The 16,742-nt window shown below is 40.5% G+C and overlaps 1 protein-coding gene across 1 annotated transcript; it reads left to right on the top strand.

The window, feature by feature from the left end:
• On the top strand, positions 1-15,116 carry LOC146316984 (monoacylglycerol lipase ABHD2-like). Its single transcript, XM_084734252.1, has 11 exons — positions 1-149; positions 457-537; positions 2,265-2,495; positions 4,303-4,478; positions 5,701-5,868; positions 7,356-7,539; positions 7,654-7,746; positions 8,306-8,407; positions 8,513-8,582; positions 9,991-10,075; positions 12,122-15,116. The coding sequence occupies exons 3-11, from the start codon at positions 2,284-2,286 to the stop codon at positions 12,340-12,342; spliced, it is 1,311 nt and encodes a 436-aa protein (XP_084590378.1). The 5' UTR covers positions 1-149; positions 457-537; positions 2,265-2,283; the 3' UTR covers positions 12,343-15,116.
• The last annotated feature ends 1,626 nt before the right edge of the window (positions 15,117-16,742 follow it).

Raw genomic sequence — 16,742 nt, forward strand, 5'->3', positions numbered from 1 at the left:
AAATCGGAGCTTTTTGAGAGCACTGAACGCACCGTGAGCTCACTGCTGGTCAGTCTGCTCCTCTGTTGTAAACAGACGGTGTCCGCAGACGGAGCTCAACTCCGGGTGGATCCGACCAGAACCCGGACAGACTCCGAAAAGACAGGATGGTAAGACGGGAAATGTTCTCTGTGTACTTTTAAAACAAACATCATGCACTTTCAGTAATGTCCGCGTTGTCTTTGTGTCTGTTTGGGCCTTCAGCGTCACCTCGACCACCTTTAGAAACAGTTTTACCTGAAGAAACTGAGACAGCCACACTTGATGTGACTCGTATTTAAGCTAACCTGAACACAGCTGTCTGTTTGTTCGGTCATTTTCTGGTTTCTCTTCCAGCGTTTTTGTCTGTTTAATGTTTTCACAGACGCACTGGATTCAGTAAGTTGTTAGTAAAGTAGGTTTAACTGTGTTTTTCAGCACTGAATGAGCATCAGCAGACTTTAGGTTCAAAAAGGAGGGACCGCAACCACTGCGTCTTCTTCACAGTCAGACAACAAGGTGAGTAAAAACTGTTCAAGTTGATAGAGAGCATCTCTGTAAAGTAAAATATATCTAAAAAAGTATCAGAGCTTTGAATTAAAGCTTCCAATAGCTGAAGTTTTGTGTCAAGAAAGGTTAATATTTAGGGGAGAAAAACTGAAACAGTATTGTGTACTTACAAAACTATCTAAAATAAAATAAAATAGAAATAGAAATATACAGGAAATATTTTTCATGCATGAGGAGACAGTTGTGCATATATGTCACTGCCTTCACAAAGTGTTGTTTATATTGTAATACCTCTTCTGAACTTATTAAATCTCTCCCCTAACAAATACCCCCCTATATTTTAAGAAAATAAACTAAAACTAAACATTTTTAAACAATAAAAACTAATCTGAGGTAAGAAAACTCACTCTGGAAACTTACTGAAACTAAAATGAGTGGAAAACAACAATTAAAAACAGAATTAAAAAAAAATATATAAATTTTGTACCAGACATTGTAAGCCTGCTGCGGGACGTCTGTTTGCAGAATCAGAGATTCTGACACAGACTTTAGACAAACATGAGAAAGCAAAAATTCCCGCTGAAATCAGAATCCAGACATGTTTTCAGGGCTTGCAGCTCTCTCAGGAGAGTAACCACAGCACGTATGTCGAGGAGGGTAAATAAACTAATTCAGTAGACTATCACTCCTGGCTGGTAGCACCGTAAAGAGCCTCAAGAGATTTAATTAATAAAAAGGCAGTGAGTAGAACATGTTTCCTCCTTTGTTTTACCCATGTAGGACCTTAAAGCACCAGCTGACTGAGATAAGCAGCCAAAATGAATAAAAAAACATAAAGGAGGCTCAGTTTTACTGACTGTTTTGTGTAGATTTCGTCAGGTAGACATCCACAAAACAGCAGCAGTAGATAATCTGGCTGTTTGATAATAGAGGTCATCAGGTCCGATATTCAGCATTTTTATGATTAATGGAATCTGTATTATTTTTTTTAATCCGATTTCTGATAAAATACTTTAATTTAAAGCTACTGTCAGGAGTTTTAACTGGTTATAAAACAGTCTCAGTTTATTACTCTGTTACTTACTTTATATAACCTACATGAGCAAACAAGACCATCTGCGTTATTCTTACTGCCTGCCACCAGCTCTATGAAATCAGATTGAACAAGCTTTTGTTTACAGTTTCCCAGGAAAAGTTACAGTGAGTAGTACATTAACCAGTTAAATAGAAGCGGAAGGAGATTTATATTTAGATCATTTTATTTTTGACGTTATATTTAGTGGTAATTATGGTGGTAACACTACTTATTTTGTCCAAAGGGGCCTCCAAACATAATAATAGTTTTACTAGTTTTATTCAGTTTGTACTTTATCATTGGTGAGTTTATAAAATTTTAGAAAAGGATTAAAACTGCTGAAAGCGCAAGGTGACATCCCCAAGTGTCTTGTTTTGCCCACAACCAAAAGATATTCTATTTGCTGTTGTAGAGAAGTAAATAAACCAGAAAATATTCACATTTGAGAAGCTAGAATCAGAGACATTTTTTTCTTTAAAAAACAATTATACTTGTACTTGTATTAATCAGTTGATCGTTGCAGCTCTAATATTATATTTATCTGATATTTAATTAAGGCAAAAGGCTATTAAGATGTTTGAGATTAATGTCTAATTAGCACTGCACCTCCTGTGAGAGCTTAATAAGTCATCTAAGTGCTTTCCTAACATGCTGCGCACAGGTCCTCTCCTGTCTCCACAATGACTATCCTCGAGGACGCAGACATGAACACCTTCGGCCAGGAGCTTCCCGCCATGTTTGATGGCGTGAAGCTGGCGGCGGTGGCAACCGTCCTCTACGTCATCGTCCGCTGCCTGAACCTGAAGAGCACCACGGCAGCGCCAGAGATCACCTACCAGGACACGCCGCTCAGCCGCTACCTGCTCAAATCCTGCCCCATGCTGACCAAAGAGTGAGTGTTTATTTATATTATCCAGTCCCGGTTTTAAAGACTAGAAACAATGGGTGGCTTCTGAATTTGTTATTTGAGTTTTGATCACCTGAGATACCCGATGATCTGGTCGGTTAAACAATATAATCCCACAAGTCGATGTTTATCTTACAGCCTCTGACAGAAGCAGGGTTACAGATCAGCGAGCTCACAGTGTCTGAGAGTGAGATTCTCACGATGGAGGAGATAGACGAAGATTCACTTACATGGTTTCTCAGGATAGCTGTGAAAAGAAGTAATGGAACATCTGACAGCATCATTAAGAACAATGTAGGAGTGACGACTGTGGACATGACATAATTTTAATGAATTAGATTTGACCTGGAGACCCTGATGTTACCTTAGAGAGTTCGTTTTCATTCTCTATTGTTAAGCAGGAAGCCCAGCAGAGTAGTTTTCCTACACAAAAATGAGAAAAACAGACGTAGAGCAATAAAATAACATGTTTGACATGAACATTTTTCGTATAAACTGACTAATAAATGAAGTACATAAAATGTAACAAAAACAGAAAAAATATGTATACTAGGTGGTTAGACATTTGGTAACTTAATGTAACTAAATGTGTACTACAAAACTTTGTGGTGAATGTCAGTCATAAATCCTTGACAGGGCATTGCTGCTCAGCTTTGCCTCTAGTAGTACTGCAGTGAAAAAAAATCCCCCTGCAACCCAAATAGCATTTCCCCAAAAGCCTAATCCTTCTAAAATATAATAATATTTGTAAAAGTTAGAACACAGGAGAAAAGCGATTTGAAAACATTTGACGCCATCACAATGTAAAGTCTATGGGCTGAGCCACTGAGAGAAACAGTACTGCACATATTCAGTGGGCCACATATCCAGGAAGTAAACCCGGAAGCTCGAAAACTTCATTGCCTTACGCACCAGGCCGGCAACTCTCATTGGACTGAATAGGTGCTATCTTTGCACCTTGTATATATACGTCTGTTTTAGATGGAAAACTCATAAGATGGAGCGCTAACATCGGAAGATGAGAAGCGGGCTACAGCAGTCTGGTAAACTCACTTCTTTCTATCAATCCCCTCTAGATTTTTTCATTTTCAGACTTGTAGTCTTTAGACCTAGCTGACACTGACTCAAGTGGAAAATGTGTCAGCTTTCATGCAGCTCTGGAGCCACAAAAGGCTTTAAACACCCTTTTTAAATATGAAGTAGGACTCCCCAAGACCTTTAAACAGGCTGGGCTAAACTAGGAGTTTAAGTTTCTGCTCTGCGTGTGAAAAGTTACTTTCTGTTTACATTGGGAGTGTCTGCAGGCGCATTAGTTATCTACTCAGGAATGTGTTAAATAAACTTAATGCTCAAGCTTTATCTTTATGCCAAAGAAACCACTGCTGCTCGTATTTGAACATGGATGAGCTGTACGTTGATCCTGTGAACCTGGGTCTGGCTTAATCACTTCAGAGAGTACGTTATTTTAAAGTTATGTTAAATCTTGTTGGCTTGATACCCTCTTACTTCGAACACATTTACAAGTCTGTGGGAGTAAGGTGTCTAGAGTTACGTGATTTGTGAATATGAAAATGTCAACCACAAATGAGCAATCTTCTCTAGCTCAACTCAGCTGGCTGGGCCGGTCAGTTACATGGCTGCCGGTGTCTGTAGATTTGTCTGCCACCTCCTATAGTTAGAGCGGTATGTGTGCCTGTCTGTAGTGGGATAATCTTCGCTGAGACTGTGCTGAAACATCTTCAGGGTAGCAGTTACAGCTGTAATGTAATATGGAGCTCCTCCTTCTCTTCAGATACATTCCTCCCTTGCTGTGGGGTAAGAGTGGCCACCTCCAGACGGCCCTGTATGGCAAGATGGGACGTGTCAACACCCCAACGCCCTGCGGGGTCCGCAAGTTCCTCCCGATGCAGGACGGGGCCACGGCGACCTTTGACCTTTTTGAAGCACTTGGAGACCACAGCACAGGAGGTCAGACACGAATAGTAGGGCTGCAACTAACTGTTTACTATCTAGCTATTAATCTGTCAACCATTTTCTTGATTAATCAATTAGTTGTTTGCAGAGTTACAATAAAGATGTAAAATGCTACATTGGGCTGGTGAATCTAGCAACTCACTTGCCTGGTCAGGCAAGTGATAAAAGAAGAATTAAACTATTACGGGTTCCAGTAATTTTTCATGCAAAAATGGCAGAAAATGCTGTTTTCAGAATCTCAAATATGGAGATTTCCTGCTTTTTCTGTTTATTATCATATTAAACTGAATGTTTTTGGGTTTTGATCTGACAAAACAAGACACTGAAAGACATCAAAACTGAGGCTGGACATTTTTCACTATTGTCAGACATTTTACAGGTTGCAGGTCAAGATTGAACATGACAATTCAGTTTAGTCCTTGTTGTTATTTGACAACTGCTAATAAATGAAATAATTTGTATAGAGGCAAGTAAAAGTTTTTTTTAGGCAAGTAGATGTCCAGCCCACTTGCCTGACCGGGCTACTAAAAAACACATTAATGTAGAACCCTGGTTTGGTCCAGAAAAATGCCTGAAAATAGCAAAAAATGTTGAACACTGTTTCTCAAGGCCCAAGGTGACGTCTTCAAATGTCTTGTTTTGTCCCCAACCCAAAGATATTTGAATTGACTGACATAAAAAGAAACCAGAAAATTTACACATTTGAGAAGCTTGAATGAGAGATTTGGGGGATTTTTAAGAAATCACATAAAATGATCAATCACGCCTCAAAATAGTTGGTGATTAATGGAGTAGTTGTCAACTAATTGAATAATTTTTTTAATTGTCGCAGCTCTAAATACTAAATGATCTGGTAAAGTCCCAAAGCAGCTGCAATTGGATTTTCTGCACGTGTAGGATTTAATCACACAACTACTTATCATGTTTTTTTTTTGTTTTTTCATGAAGACGTTTTTTTATTTACCTGTCTTTCCTCCTGAGTTTTAAGTGCTTGCTTGGATCAGAAGTCACAATCAGATGATAGTACAGTATGCATGAACAGGAAGACCACTAATGAACTCCCCCGAGCGTGAATGCCATGCATTTCAGCAGGCAATTAAATCAAGTTGCGCAGACACACACACACAACATCAATTTTACACCCACACATGACTCCACTTTGTATCTTTATGCATGTGTTCCCTCTTGTTTGTCTGTGCATGTGTGTGTGTGTCAGATGACATTACCATGGTAATCTGCCCTGGGATCGGTAACCATAGCGAGAAGAACTACATTCGGACCTTTGTGGATTATTCCCAGCGGCAGGGTTACCGCTGCGCCGTCCTCAACCACCTGGGAGCCCTGCCCAACATGGAGCTCACCTCGCCACGCATGTTCACCTACGGTAACCAGGGGAATCGTCACATGGTAGTCAGTGACATATGGGTGTGATTACATGTTCAAGTCCAAACCATGGAGGGGAAGTTCACTTCATTGCATTTTTGATGTGGGTTCATTCAGGGGAACTAATGTTAGGGGAAGCAATGCAAAATGAAACAAAACAGAGGTTTCAGTTATGTTGAGCGTGGAGTCAAATAGGCTGTTTACACCTGATATTAACATGCGTCTTGAGTGACCTGACCACAAGTGGACAGTACTAAGGACATCAGTCCACATCTGGCATTAGAAGGCATCTCCAGGTGCATTTTGAGGGACCACATTTGGTTGGATTTCACTTCCCTGCTCTGTATGCAAATAAACACTAGGGCTGTTTTGTCAGTTGAATGTCCATTACTGTCCATTTGACTGTTCAGTCCAAAGACTGAACTATTTGTCCCTTTTTTCAGTTCAGCACCACAGTAAACAACTACATTAGACTTCAGGAGCCACAGTGGCAGTGTAGTTTTGCATCAGTGTGCGACAAAGAAAATAATTAAAGTGAATTACAGACTGTCTGTAATATTAGATGATGTGAGATGACGCATGATGTTAACAGCAGCGGTGCAGACTCACTTTTAAAAAGGAGGCGATGAAGAAACATCTGGAAAATCCTTCTTAAGTGACTTCCACTAACAGAAACATGTTCCACATGATGATAACTTTGATGTATCACGACAGTCCTGACAGTAAGGACAGACAGTATGCTGCTGTCTCACTGCTGCTGCAGGAGGACAGAGCGGTCAGTGGTGCAGAGCAGTTGTACTGCTGTGATCATTTCTCATATCCAGTTTGCTGAGCCAAACTGTTGCGTCTGTGTCTAAAATACTCCCACACTTAAGATGATTGCAGCAAAGCTTGCTCTCTGCAGCTCATTCTCCAGATGAGTCTGACTGGACGCAGCAGTTCAAACCTAAACATTTTCGTAATCAATGACGTCAATCACGTTGAAGAATCACCTGCTACACTAAGCACAATAATAAAATCAGTTACAAACTGTGTGTTCACAAAAATCTCCTGCCTGTCTTGGCAGGTGAGAGATCCCAGAGACACAATTTGCATGTCAGTGGACCAAATGGAAATCAGAAAGCTGTGTTTTGTTTACTTACAGTTGAGTAGGCAGTCATTCATTGTGGCCCAGGACACACTGTGTACACACTGCTAAAAGAATGTGGCCAAATGCAGCCAAGACCACCTCTGAATGTGGTCTGAGTCAGTGCTGCCTCAATGTGTGCTGGGTGCACGGACGCCTGTACTAAAAGATCACTCAGGATGCATGTTAATAGTGTAAACAGCCTCAAAGCTGCAACATAGAAACACACTGAGAAACGCTAAATTAAGGAGATGATAAATGGAGGAAGTATCAAAGATTTTCACTGGGAAGGGGTGGTTCTTTAAATAAAATCCTGATTTTTTTAATGATTAAGTCATTTTAAGTGTTTCGCTTTCGTTCAGGTTGTACCTGGGAGTTTGCGGCCATGGTGGGCTACATCAAACGCGCTTTTCCCCAGACGCAGCTGGTGGTTGTGGGCTTCAGTCTCGGGGGAAACATCGTCTGTAAGTTCCTGGGTGAGAACAGATCGAACCAGGACCGAGTGCTCTGCTGTGTTAGCGTCTGTCAGGGTTACAGCGCCCTCAGGTTAGTAGAATGGAGGACAAATGAACAGAGCCACTACTGGATGTGACTAAAAACGCATTGATTAGGACCCCTGAGTGGTATTTAAATTTAAAGTTTGTGTTTGTGCATGCGCAGAGCCCAGGAAACATTCCTACAGTGGGATCAGTGTCGGAGGCTCTACAACTTTGTGTTGGCGGATAACATGAAGAAGCTCATCCTGTCACACAGGTGAGAAGCACAACAACAGTTTCTGCAGCTACAGATGCACTAAACCCCTTTAAGTTTACGACAGTGCCATTCATCATAAATACACTGCAGCATTGTTTTATTACAGTCTGACTGCCAACAAGTAACAAGATAAAGCTGCGATCTTGCTTTTTTCCAGATTTATTGGGTTGTTTCTCAAAATTAATTAACGCTTCCCAAGTCCTGACCTTTTTTGCTCTGTGCTCCAATAGCAGCTGAGCAAGCTTGGTACCCAGCAGAACCTCAGTCAACTTTCTTCTTTCCTGTTTGCTGTTTTGACAGAGGTTCCGCTGGATTTAAAGCTTACTAAGCTGTTATTGGAGCACGGAGCACAAAGGAGACTTAGGAAGGGTCAGTTGTTGGAGTGGATTTCTACAGCAGGAAAGTTGCTGTCTGTTGTTCTAGTTTAGAAAAGAAATCATTCCAAGATGTCGGTCACATGCTGAAAAACTAGGCTAATAGTGTGAATTCCATCAGCTGTGATTTGGATGAGTGTAACAAAGATTTACCTTCTTGCCCTAATTATTGTTTTGTTCAACAGGAGCAGTTTGCTTGGCATGAACTCCAGCAACATTGGTGATGCAGACCTGGGCAGACTGTACGCAGCCACGTCCCTGATGCAAATCGATGACAGCATCATGAGGTGAAGGTCACATGCATTTTCATTTAGATTCGGCTGCTAATGGCTGCTCCAAACTCGACAGCTCTTATCTCTGTTACTGATGATCTCACATGATTTGCACTGCAGAAAATTTCACGGCTACAGCTCGGTGAAGGAGTACTACGAGAAGGAGAGCTGTGTGCACTACATGCACAACGTAAGTGATGTTTGTACACCGAAAGCTTGAGCGCTTTACTTTGTCAATACCACTTCAACTGCTATTGCTGCTGCAGACAATACAGTACTACATACAGTATTTTAGCGGTAGTGCCACTCTACTACATTTCTACCATTGGACCAACCTTTCTACAACTTTCAGGACTACAAGTGGTGCTAAGTCTGATATTACTCTTGCTAGTCCTCTACTATTACTACAGCTACAACTAGAATGTGTGTACAGTTACTATAGCTCAGAATAGTTTGACATTTTGGGAAAATCTCTTATACGCTTTCTCTTTGAGAGTTAGGTGAGAAGATTTATCTTTAAGACATGACTTTATTTTGAAATTCCCATGGCACGCCTGTGTCACTAATGTCTGGAAGAGTTCAGGCATAAAATTGTTGAATCATAATGTAGTTACTTTTTGTGAGCTGACATAAAAGTAATGGACATTATAATATTGTCTGATATTGATCAAGACCCCTGAATTGATTCACATTAAAATCGTATCGTGGCAGACTTTTTGTCCAGAGAATCTATATAATACTGTATTGTGATGAAACAGATTTATTCCCCTATTAAGTATGTTGCTAGAACTGGGAGGCTATTAGCTTAGCTTAGCATAAAGACTGAAAGCATGGGGCACAGTTAGTCTGTCTGTCCAAAGCTCAAAAAATGACATCCCAGTGCCTCAAATACTCAGCAGTTCACACATTACACCGTATCTGGTTTTACAGGAAGTTATGTGGTGTAATTATTTACTGACATACCAGTGTGTTTCTGCTGGTTGCTTGGCAACCTGACTTCCTCTGCAGCTTCCTTAAAACCACAAACTGACATCTTGAGCCACAGTGGTGGAAAAATAAAAAAGGCACCAGCTGTATGCAGTGTGGCACCATTTTGGTGAATCATGTTCAGGTTACCATGTTTTAGCTACTGGAAGGGCACAATAAAGGGCACTTTATCATGTTTTATCGACCATAGGGGCATCCAAGAGGGCGCTTTCGTGGCATTTCCTCACCGTCCACCAGTGCCGATCCAGGCTGTCTTCAGTCTTGATGCTAAGCTAAGCTAAACTAATTAGACTGGTAACTCTGCACCAAAAGCACAGACACAAGAGTGGTATTGATCTTTTCATCTAACTCTCAGAAGAAGCTGTATTAGCATTGATTTCAAAAGTCTTTTTATGAATGACTGAATTAAATAAATGAAAATTTAAAACAGCTGAAGTTACCAGGCTTACTACTACTGCTTCTCACGCCATTACTTCTACTGTTACTGTTGCTATTCCCACTGGTACCACTATAGTACTGTTGCACCGCTACTGTAACCACGGCCTGTTGCTCCTTCCAGAAGCAGGGTGTGACCAAAGTCATTTAGAAACTAACTGTGGTTTCATCTCCAGGTCACCGTTCCTCTGCTCCTGGTTAACTCCTCAGACGACCCACTAGTTCATCAGTCACTGCTGGCTATCCCACGCACACTAGCAGGTTTGTGCTGACAAGATTTTACTCATCAATAGAAGTATTTGGAGTATTATGCAAGGGTGCATATCACATATAGCATTCATCATGATGTATAGTTATTCATAGGTTTCAGTAATATCAAATCCAAGTTCCCAGTTGGAAATTTTAACTGGAATGCCCCCAGAAGTCAGATTTCCAAATCAGAAAGTCAGAGCACTAATGCACTATTACACTATTTATTGTAAACACAGTTCTGTCCAACTTCTAGCTGTGGACATGATGGTGCAGGACTTGTATGCACAAAACATTGTTATCAAGCACAACAAAGGTTTTCATGGAGGCTTTCATCTTTGTTTTCTGACTTGTACTGGAACATGGTCAACTTGGGTGTAACGTCATTCCCAGCTCTGACTTCCCACGTCCAAAATAAATGGAATGCAGCATAAGTTTCAAACCTGCCTTGGTAGACCAATCAGAAAATAGGTCACATATTAAAGCAACCTATGAAAATAAAACATCATCATTTCCATGTTATAAAAACAGTCTCATCTAAGTATGCAAGCATGATCTCCTCCTCTACGCGTCTTGTTTTTATGCAGCAGTGTGCAAGGGTTAACTAAACTGCTGCTATCGCGGCTCATACGTTGTTTGTTTTGAATATTTTGTGCGTTTCCCAGAGAACGACGCACTCAACAGTAAAACCTTGTCCTTGCAGTGAGACAAGCTCAGACTAGTGTCGAGCAAATGAACCCGCTGTCCTCCGTCCTCTGGAGGTGGACACTGGAGCCGGAGTCTTAAGTGTTGATAAAGTCTTGTTGCAGCGATCTGCTCAACGCCGCCCAGCACAGACAGTCTTGTTGAATTTTTCAGGGCCATGTGATCCGCCTGGGCTGTTGGATTATATATATAGAGCAGTGTGTGTGTGTGTGTGTGTGTGTGTGTGTGTGTGTGTGTGTGTGTGTGTGTGTGTGTGTGTGTGTGTGTGTGTGTGTGTGTGGGGCTGTGGCCTGGTCTTGCCTCAGCAGGTCACATGCACTGGCCCCTGCATGTGTAAATCACTGTGAATAATGACTTAGACCCTGACAAGTGAAATTCTAAACTTGTCCTCTACTTCAAAGAAACAGCAATGCACAGAATGACAGTTTTTTCTTTTAATTTTTACTCACAGTAACTGGGTTGTAATTATTTATATAAGGTCAGTTAAGTTTGAACGGTGTTATCATCTCCAGTTTTGTTTTTTTTAGATTGAACTTAGTGATTACACTTAACTGTATAGACCTCTTGCATAGAGGAAAACCCACTTAAAGCCTACTGCATAAATTATTTCTTAGCTCTTGAAAATGTGCCTTTTCAGAGATCATATTTAGAAGTTTTGTTGACAGTATTCATCATTCTGTGCAACACTGGAGACAAGAGTTAGAGACATAGCCCTGGATTTAGTGCCTAGCGTAACGACAAATATTTAGTTAAATTTCAGAGTGTTTATGTGCATGCACACCTGCAAACACACACTTTAATGGTGTGCATTTGTAGTTCCACACATAAACAGGAGAGAGTGTGTAGGGTGGTGTCGAGTAACAGAAAGTGAAAGAGGCAGGCGCATTTCTGTGCGGAAACCGGACGTCTTTGGCCACTGACCTGACAGTCAGTCACTGAGCCATTTTAACGTTACGCCCACACGGCAGAGAGCTTAATTATTTACCTTCACATCGACACGATCAGGCTGCCTTTAATTACCAGATAACTGGGGGTGGTTGACCCGAAAACCAAGGCGAGACAACGAAGTGCAAAAAGTGCAAAAAAATTAATCTTTGTTGCACTTAAATCCGGGGCCAATTATAGCGCTATGAAATCAGGGAGGGTTTGTATATTTATTATACAAGTGACTGTGCAGTTTGAACTGATGTCATGTTTGTCTCTGATGATCGGTCCATGGCATGAGTAGTTTATAAGGCTGGTACACAGACAAATCAGCCCCAACTTATTTTCCCGGTCTCGCCCTGAATTAGCTGTTTGTCATGATTAAACAGAAACACTGCTGAATAAGACTCCTTCTTCTTCTATCTGTAGAAAAGATGCCCAACGTGATATTTGCCCTTACCCAGCATGGAGGCCACCTGGGCTTCTTTGAGGGCGCCGTGCTGTTCCCTCAGCCCCTCACCTGGATGGATAAGGTCATAGTCGAGTACACCGACGCCATCTGCCAGTGGGAGAAGGACCGGCCGGCCTGCCAGAGGAGCAGCCACAAGGACGCGAACCTGCAGAGCGCAGGGGCAACACTCAGAGGGTAGCATACAGAGAGGAAACAATAGACTAAATCTATAAAAACACACAGGTACATACTCTGTCTGCCTTCTGTACTAATGGCCTTACAGTTTACTAAATAATTCTGGGAAATGCAGGACATCACTAAATGGATTAGAGAAGCAAGGCTGAGTGGAAATGGGTACACAAAGTCCTAAATTGAAACTCACATGAGATAATAATACTGGAAAATGTAATCTGACTCCATGGTGAACTGTTCTCAGTTAACCTCCAGTGTAACACAAGTTCACCCTCTGCTGGTTTTTGGCAGCTGCTGCTTCTTGAGTCTGAACGGCAGGCTGATACAGTGGGGTGACCTTTGACCTGCATGCAGAAAGAAAAGTGTTTTTCTGCGTGATAAATTACCACTGTAGACCTTCTAAAATACTTAAACAAAGGCTTCATTTGCAAAAACAGACATCTATATTCTTATTTATTTTCCTAAGTCATGTCTTTTTTTTGTGCACTCCAGAGAATATCAGTCAAAGTGGTGCTGGGTTGTTTTGAGAAGATATCTCAAAAACTTTTAGTTTTCATAAATCATGTTTCTTCAAGTTTGTGTGCACTTAAGTGGTGCTGGTTGAGAAAGGCATTTATCTGTTTTTGCAAATGAACACAAGTCAACTTACATACAAATTAGATGTCTAGTATAAATCACACTAAAAACTGGAAAATTATCTTCGTGAAGTGTGAAGGACACAGCTCTTTTTTTAGCAGTCTGAAGCCTTAAAGGGTAACTTTGGTATTTTTTAACATGGACCCAATTTTCTCATGTTTTCTTCTGTCTGAGTGACTAGTGGGGACAACAGTTTTAGAAGTTGGTCCAGTGTTGATTGAGACCGCTGCAGCTGGTCAGCCACATGTAGGTAAAAACATACATCTATTAAAAGAGCTTGTTTTGCCACTGACAGGCTCAGACTTTTGTGTCCGCCACCAACATGGAAAGACATTTTTTAAAGAGTAAGATCATTTTTGTTTAACCAGAAACGGCAGATTTATCGCTCTTCCTAAAACCACCAGACTCTATCAGTCACCATCTCTAGTGGTCTGGTCTAAATAAATTCCCTGAAGTTACCCTTTAAAACTATAACCAAAATATACTTTAAAAGAAGCAAGCAAGCAAGAAAAATCTTTCACGGTGAAATTTAAGTGCCTTCATATAGAAAAAGGTTTGGTTTTGGCTTCTTATGAATCATTGAGCTACCTCTGATAAGCAGCAGCATGACGTGATTTAAGGTCAAACTGTGCTTCTGATTTTCTTAATATGATAAAATATGGTCCTTTTTGTCTCAATTAAGAGAATTTTGCATTTTTATTGCAGGAAAAATGTGTTAAATAAGACCTAGTTGGGTTTATTTATATATATCGAGGCATCATTTTGTTCATTTTGACACCACTCTCCAGTTTTTCACTTTGCATTTCCATTGTGTGCAGTGGACCATCAGCCTGCATTGTTGCTGCTGACCTTGAGGAGTTATAAAAACGCAGACATGCAGAGTTTTTTTAATCATTGGTTTAGTGATGTTTTTCTGTGAGTGTCCTTTCACTACAGTTCCAGGTCAGCTTGTCCTGTTCTATGAAATGCTCTGCAGTACCTTGAAACCAGCCGCTAACAGCGGTCATTACTGATGCCTCCCGCTATAGCGTGAGGACGGTTGGACGGTTTAATTTTCCTAAAATGCTGCTCTGATTTTCACCACAGAAAAGGTCCTTTTAGAATTTGACAATCCAGGACACGACTATATACCCGACCGAGGGGCAGAGCTGCTGGGTCAGACTGTTTACAGACACTTTGAACAGAAAGGAGAGAAGAAAGTGCAAATGGGACACAAACAGTAAGTGTATGAAATATAAAATCCAATTGATTCTCAAATTATGCACTTACCGAACAAATGGACCAAAGCACATTTCACTTTTCAGTATGAAGTTTGTACTTTTTGAGGCAATTTGGCCGCATGTCACCTAAAAAAAGACACATGGGTCAAATACAACTAACATCTCATATTAGATATTACTTTGAACAAGGACTAACTGATAAGTTTCACACCTGATCATGGTTCTGAGGGATTTATTTTAACCTGCTTATTGCTACATACAGGACGGGTGGAGTTTGCGACATAAAACAGATGAATAAATACAGCGAACTCAAGAGGAGTTAAGTAAAAATTTGTTACATGAAAACACAGAAGACATAAGAATTACCACACAAAACTTGCCTCGTGATTTTCATGAGAAACGCACAGATTAATGTCTCAAACATGGACAAAATCGGAGTTGATGTTTATGTGCAAGAGTTGTTTTTGCTTTCTGTGGTTTATTTTTGGCCTTTTTTCATTACTATTCTTAAAAAAAAGTGCCTACACTGTGGTGTGAATGTTTGAAATCAATCATAGTTTCCTGTGAGTAACATCCTGTCAGTGGACTCCACCCAAGTCCACGCTCGTCTTATTAATCATCACTTCAGCCACCACATTTAAGGCAACTTTAATTCTCTGTCTGCCCTTTAAAAGCCGAATACAAGCTGCAGCTACTGTGTCTGTATGTGCAATATGTCCTGACTGTTTCAGACATGGACTGTTTTGCCAGCACTTTACTGTTTTTACAGTCACTATTGTTCTTTAATGACACTATGGTATGTGTACCGTGTCAGCTTTTGGGTGTAACATTTGTAATCTAATCGTGTGTTTTGTTCTGATGTTGTGCAGCCATGACTGATTAGTCATATTTGAACTCACTGATTAATAAATATTTTTCACAAAGACTTTGTTTTTTTTTTCTGTTTATCGTTTCCTATGCAACCTTTTCCTTTCCTGGCCATGTTGTTTGCTGTTTGATCATGTCTAGACATGTTTCAATACCATCTTTCTTTCCTGATACCAGTGCCTGAACTTTGTGTACTGATACCGAGCACCAATCTGATCTTTTTTTTATTTTCCTGGAAATAAAAGCAGCTGAGGCTTGGCTGGTAAATGTTTCAGGCTTCAGGCTGTTCAGTGAGACCTCTGACACTATAATATGTTAAAAAAAAAAAACATGCTTACCTTTGAAAATCACACCAAACAGATTCCACAACTCAGGAGAGACTTTTGTTTTGAACTTCCTGTCAGGAGTCGTGCCATTTAAAGACACAGCGACACCTAGTGGATTTCTTTAGCATAACATGCCTGAACTGAGCGGTAGAGATGCCTCAGTCAGGTTAAGTTCCACACATTTCTCATTAAGACTTAGTGACTCAACATGCGCTCAAAACAGCTGAGCAGGATGTTAAAGGGCCCTGTTCCATTTAGTGTAGCAGAGCTTTTCCAGTGGACAGGAGCAGCAACCTCGGTCTGTTTTGACTGAAATGGAACATGACCTTAATAGTAACTTTTAGAAATAAATTTACTAACTAGAACCATAAAGTGTTCTTTAGCTTGTCTACATAAAAGCACTTTTGGTTCCTGTTTAAACCATTTATAGTTGTTCTACTTGGAACCTTCTCAGAGAGTTCTATTTAGAACCCAACATAAAGAATGAAAGGTTTCAGCCAGAACCCACTATGAGAGATTCAAAAGAAGAACCCCTTTACTGATTTCAGCAATCCTTGAAGAACTTCTTTTTCCAAAGGAGTTCTTAATAGAACCATTAGTCTTTCAAAGAACCCTTCGAGTTCTGTGTAGAACCTCAGCCTCTGAAGAGAACCATTTTGTATGTTAGCATGCAGAAACGTTTAGCTCAAAGCACCGCTGTGCAGCTTCTAAACATTGATGCAAAGACAACATCTCATATTTATATACAGTTTATTGTACATTTATTGACATTCTTATTGGTGCACCAGGTAGCACAGTGGGTAAACCTCATAATACTCATTCTGAAGAACAAACTAAAACACACAAGATAGACAGGCACTTGTTGGAATATCAGCCTTGCACTTCAAGGAGAGACGGGGGGACAGAGGGTGGAGACAGAGAGCTGGGGCCTGCCAGTGTTAAAACAAGCTGTGTGGGTGAACAACGGTCCAAACAAAGCACAATAAAACAGAAGTGAGAGACAGAACATCTCAGTCAGGTGGTAACCACTGCAACTTTGACTTAAATGTACTTGAGTGGTGAAGAAACCATGTAAACTTCACAGTAATGCTGAATATTTTCCAAGTTATGACATTTTAGATTAAATACTGCCTCTGGCTTCCAGTCATTTGAGTTTGTCATGAAAATCAACTTGCAAAACCTTGAAATCTGCTTAAAATGGACAATCCACCACCATGAGGACATTTGGTCACCATTATTTTTTTTTTAAGTCACAGTGGTGCAGTTGTGAGCAAAAACATTTCCTTGTTGGGGACTTTCAGTGAGTACTGAGGTCTCTTAGTTTGTGAATCAATCAGTAAAAGAATGGGCATTGAGAA

This window comes from Lutjanus erythropterus, chromosome 13, assembly GCF_056507025.1.
Source record: "Lutjanus erythropterus isolate fLutEry1 chromosome 13, fLutEry1.hap2, whole genome shotgun sequence".
Classification (NCBI taxonomy): Eukaryota; Metazoa; Chordata; class Actinopteri; order Lutjaniformes; family Lutjanidae; genus Lutjanus; species Lutjanus erythropterus.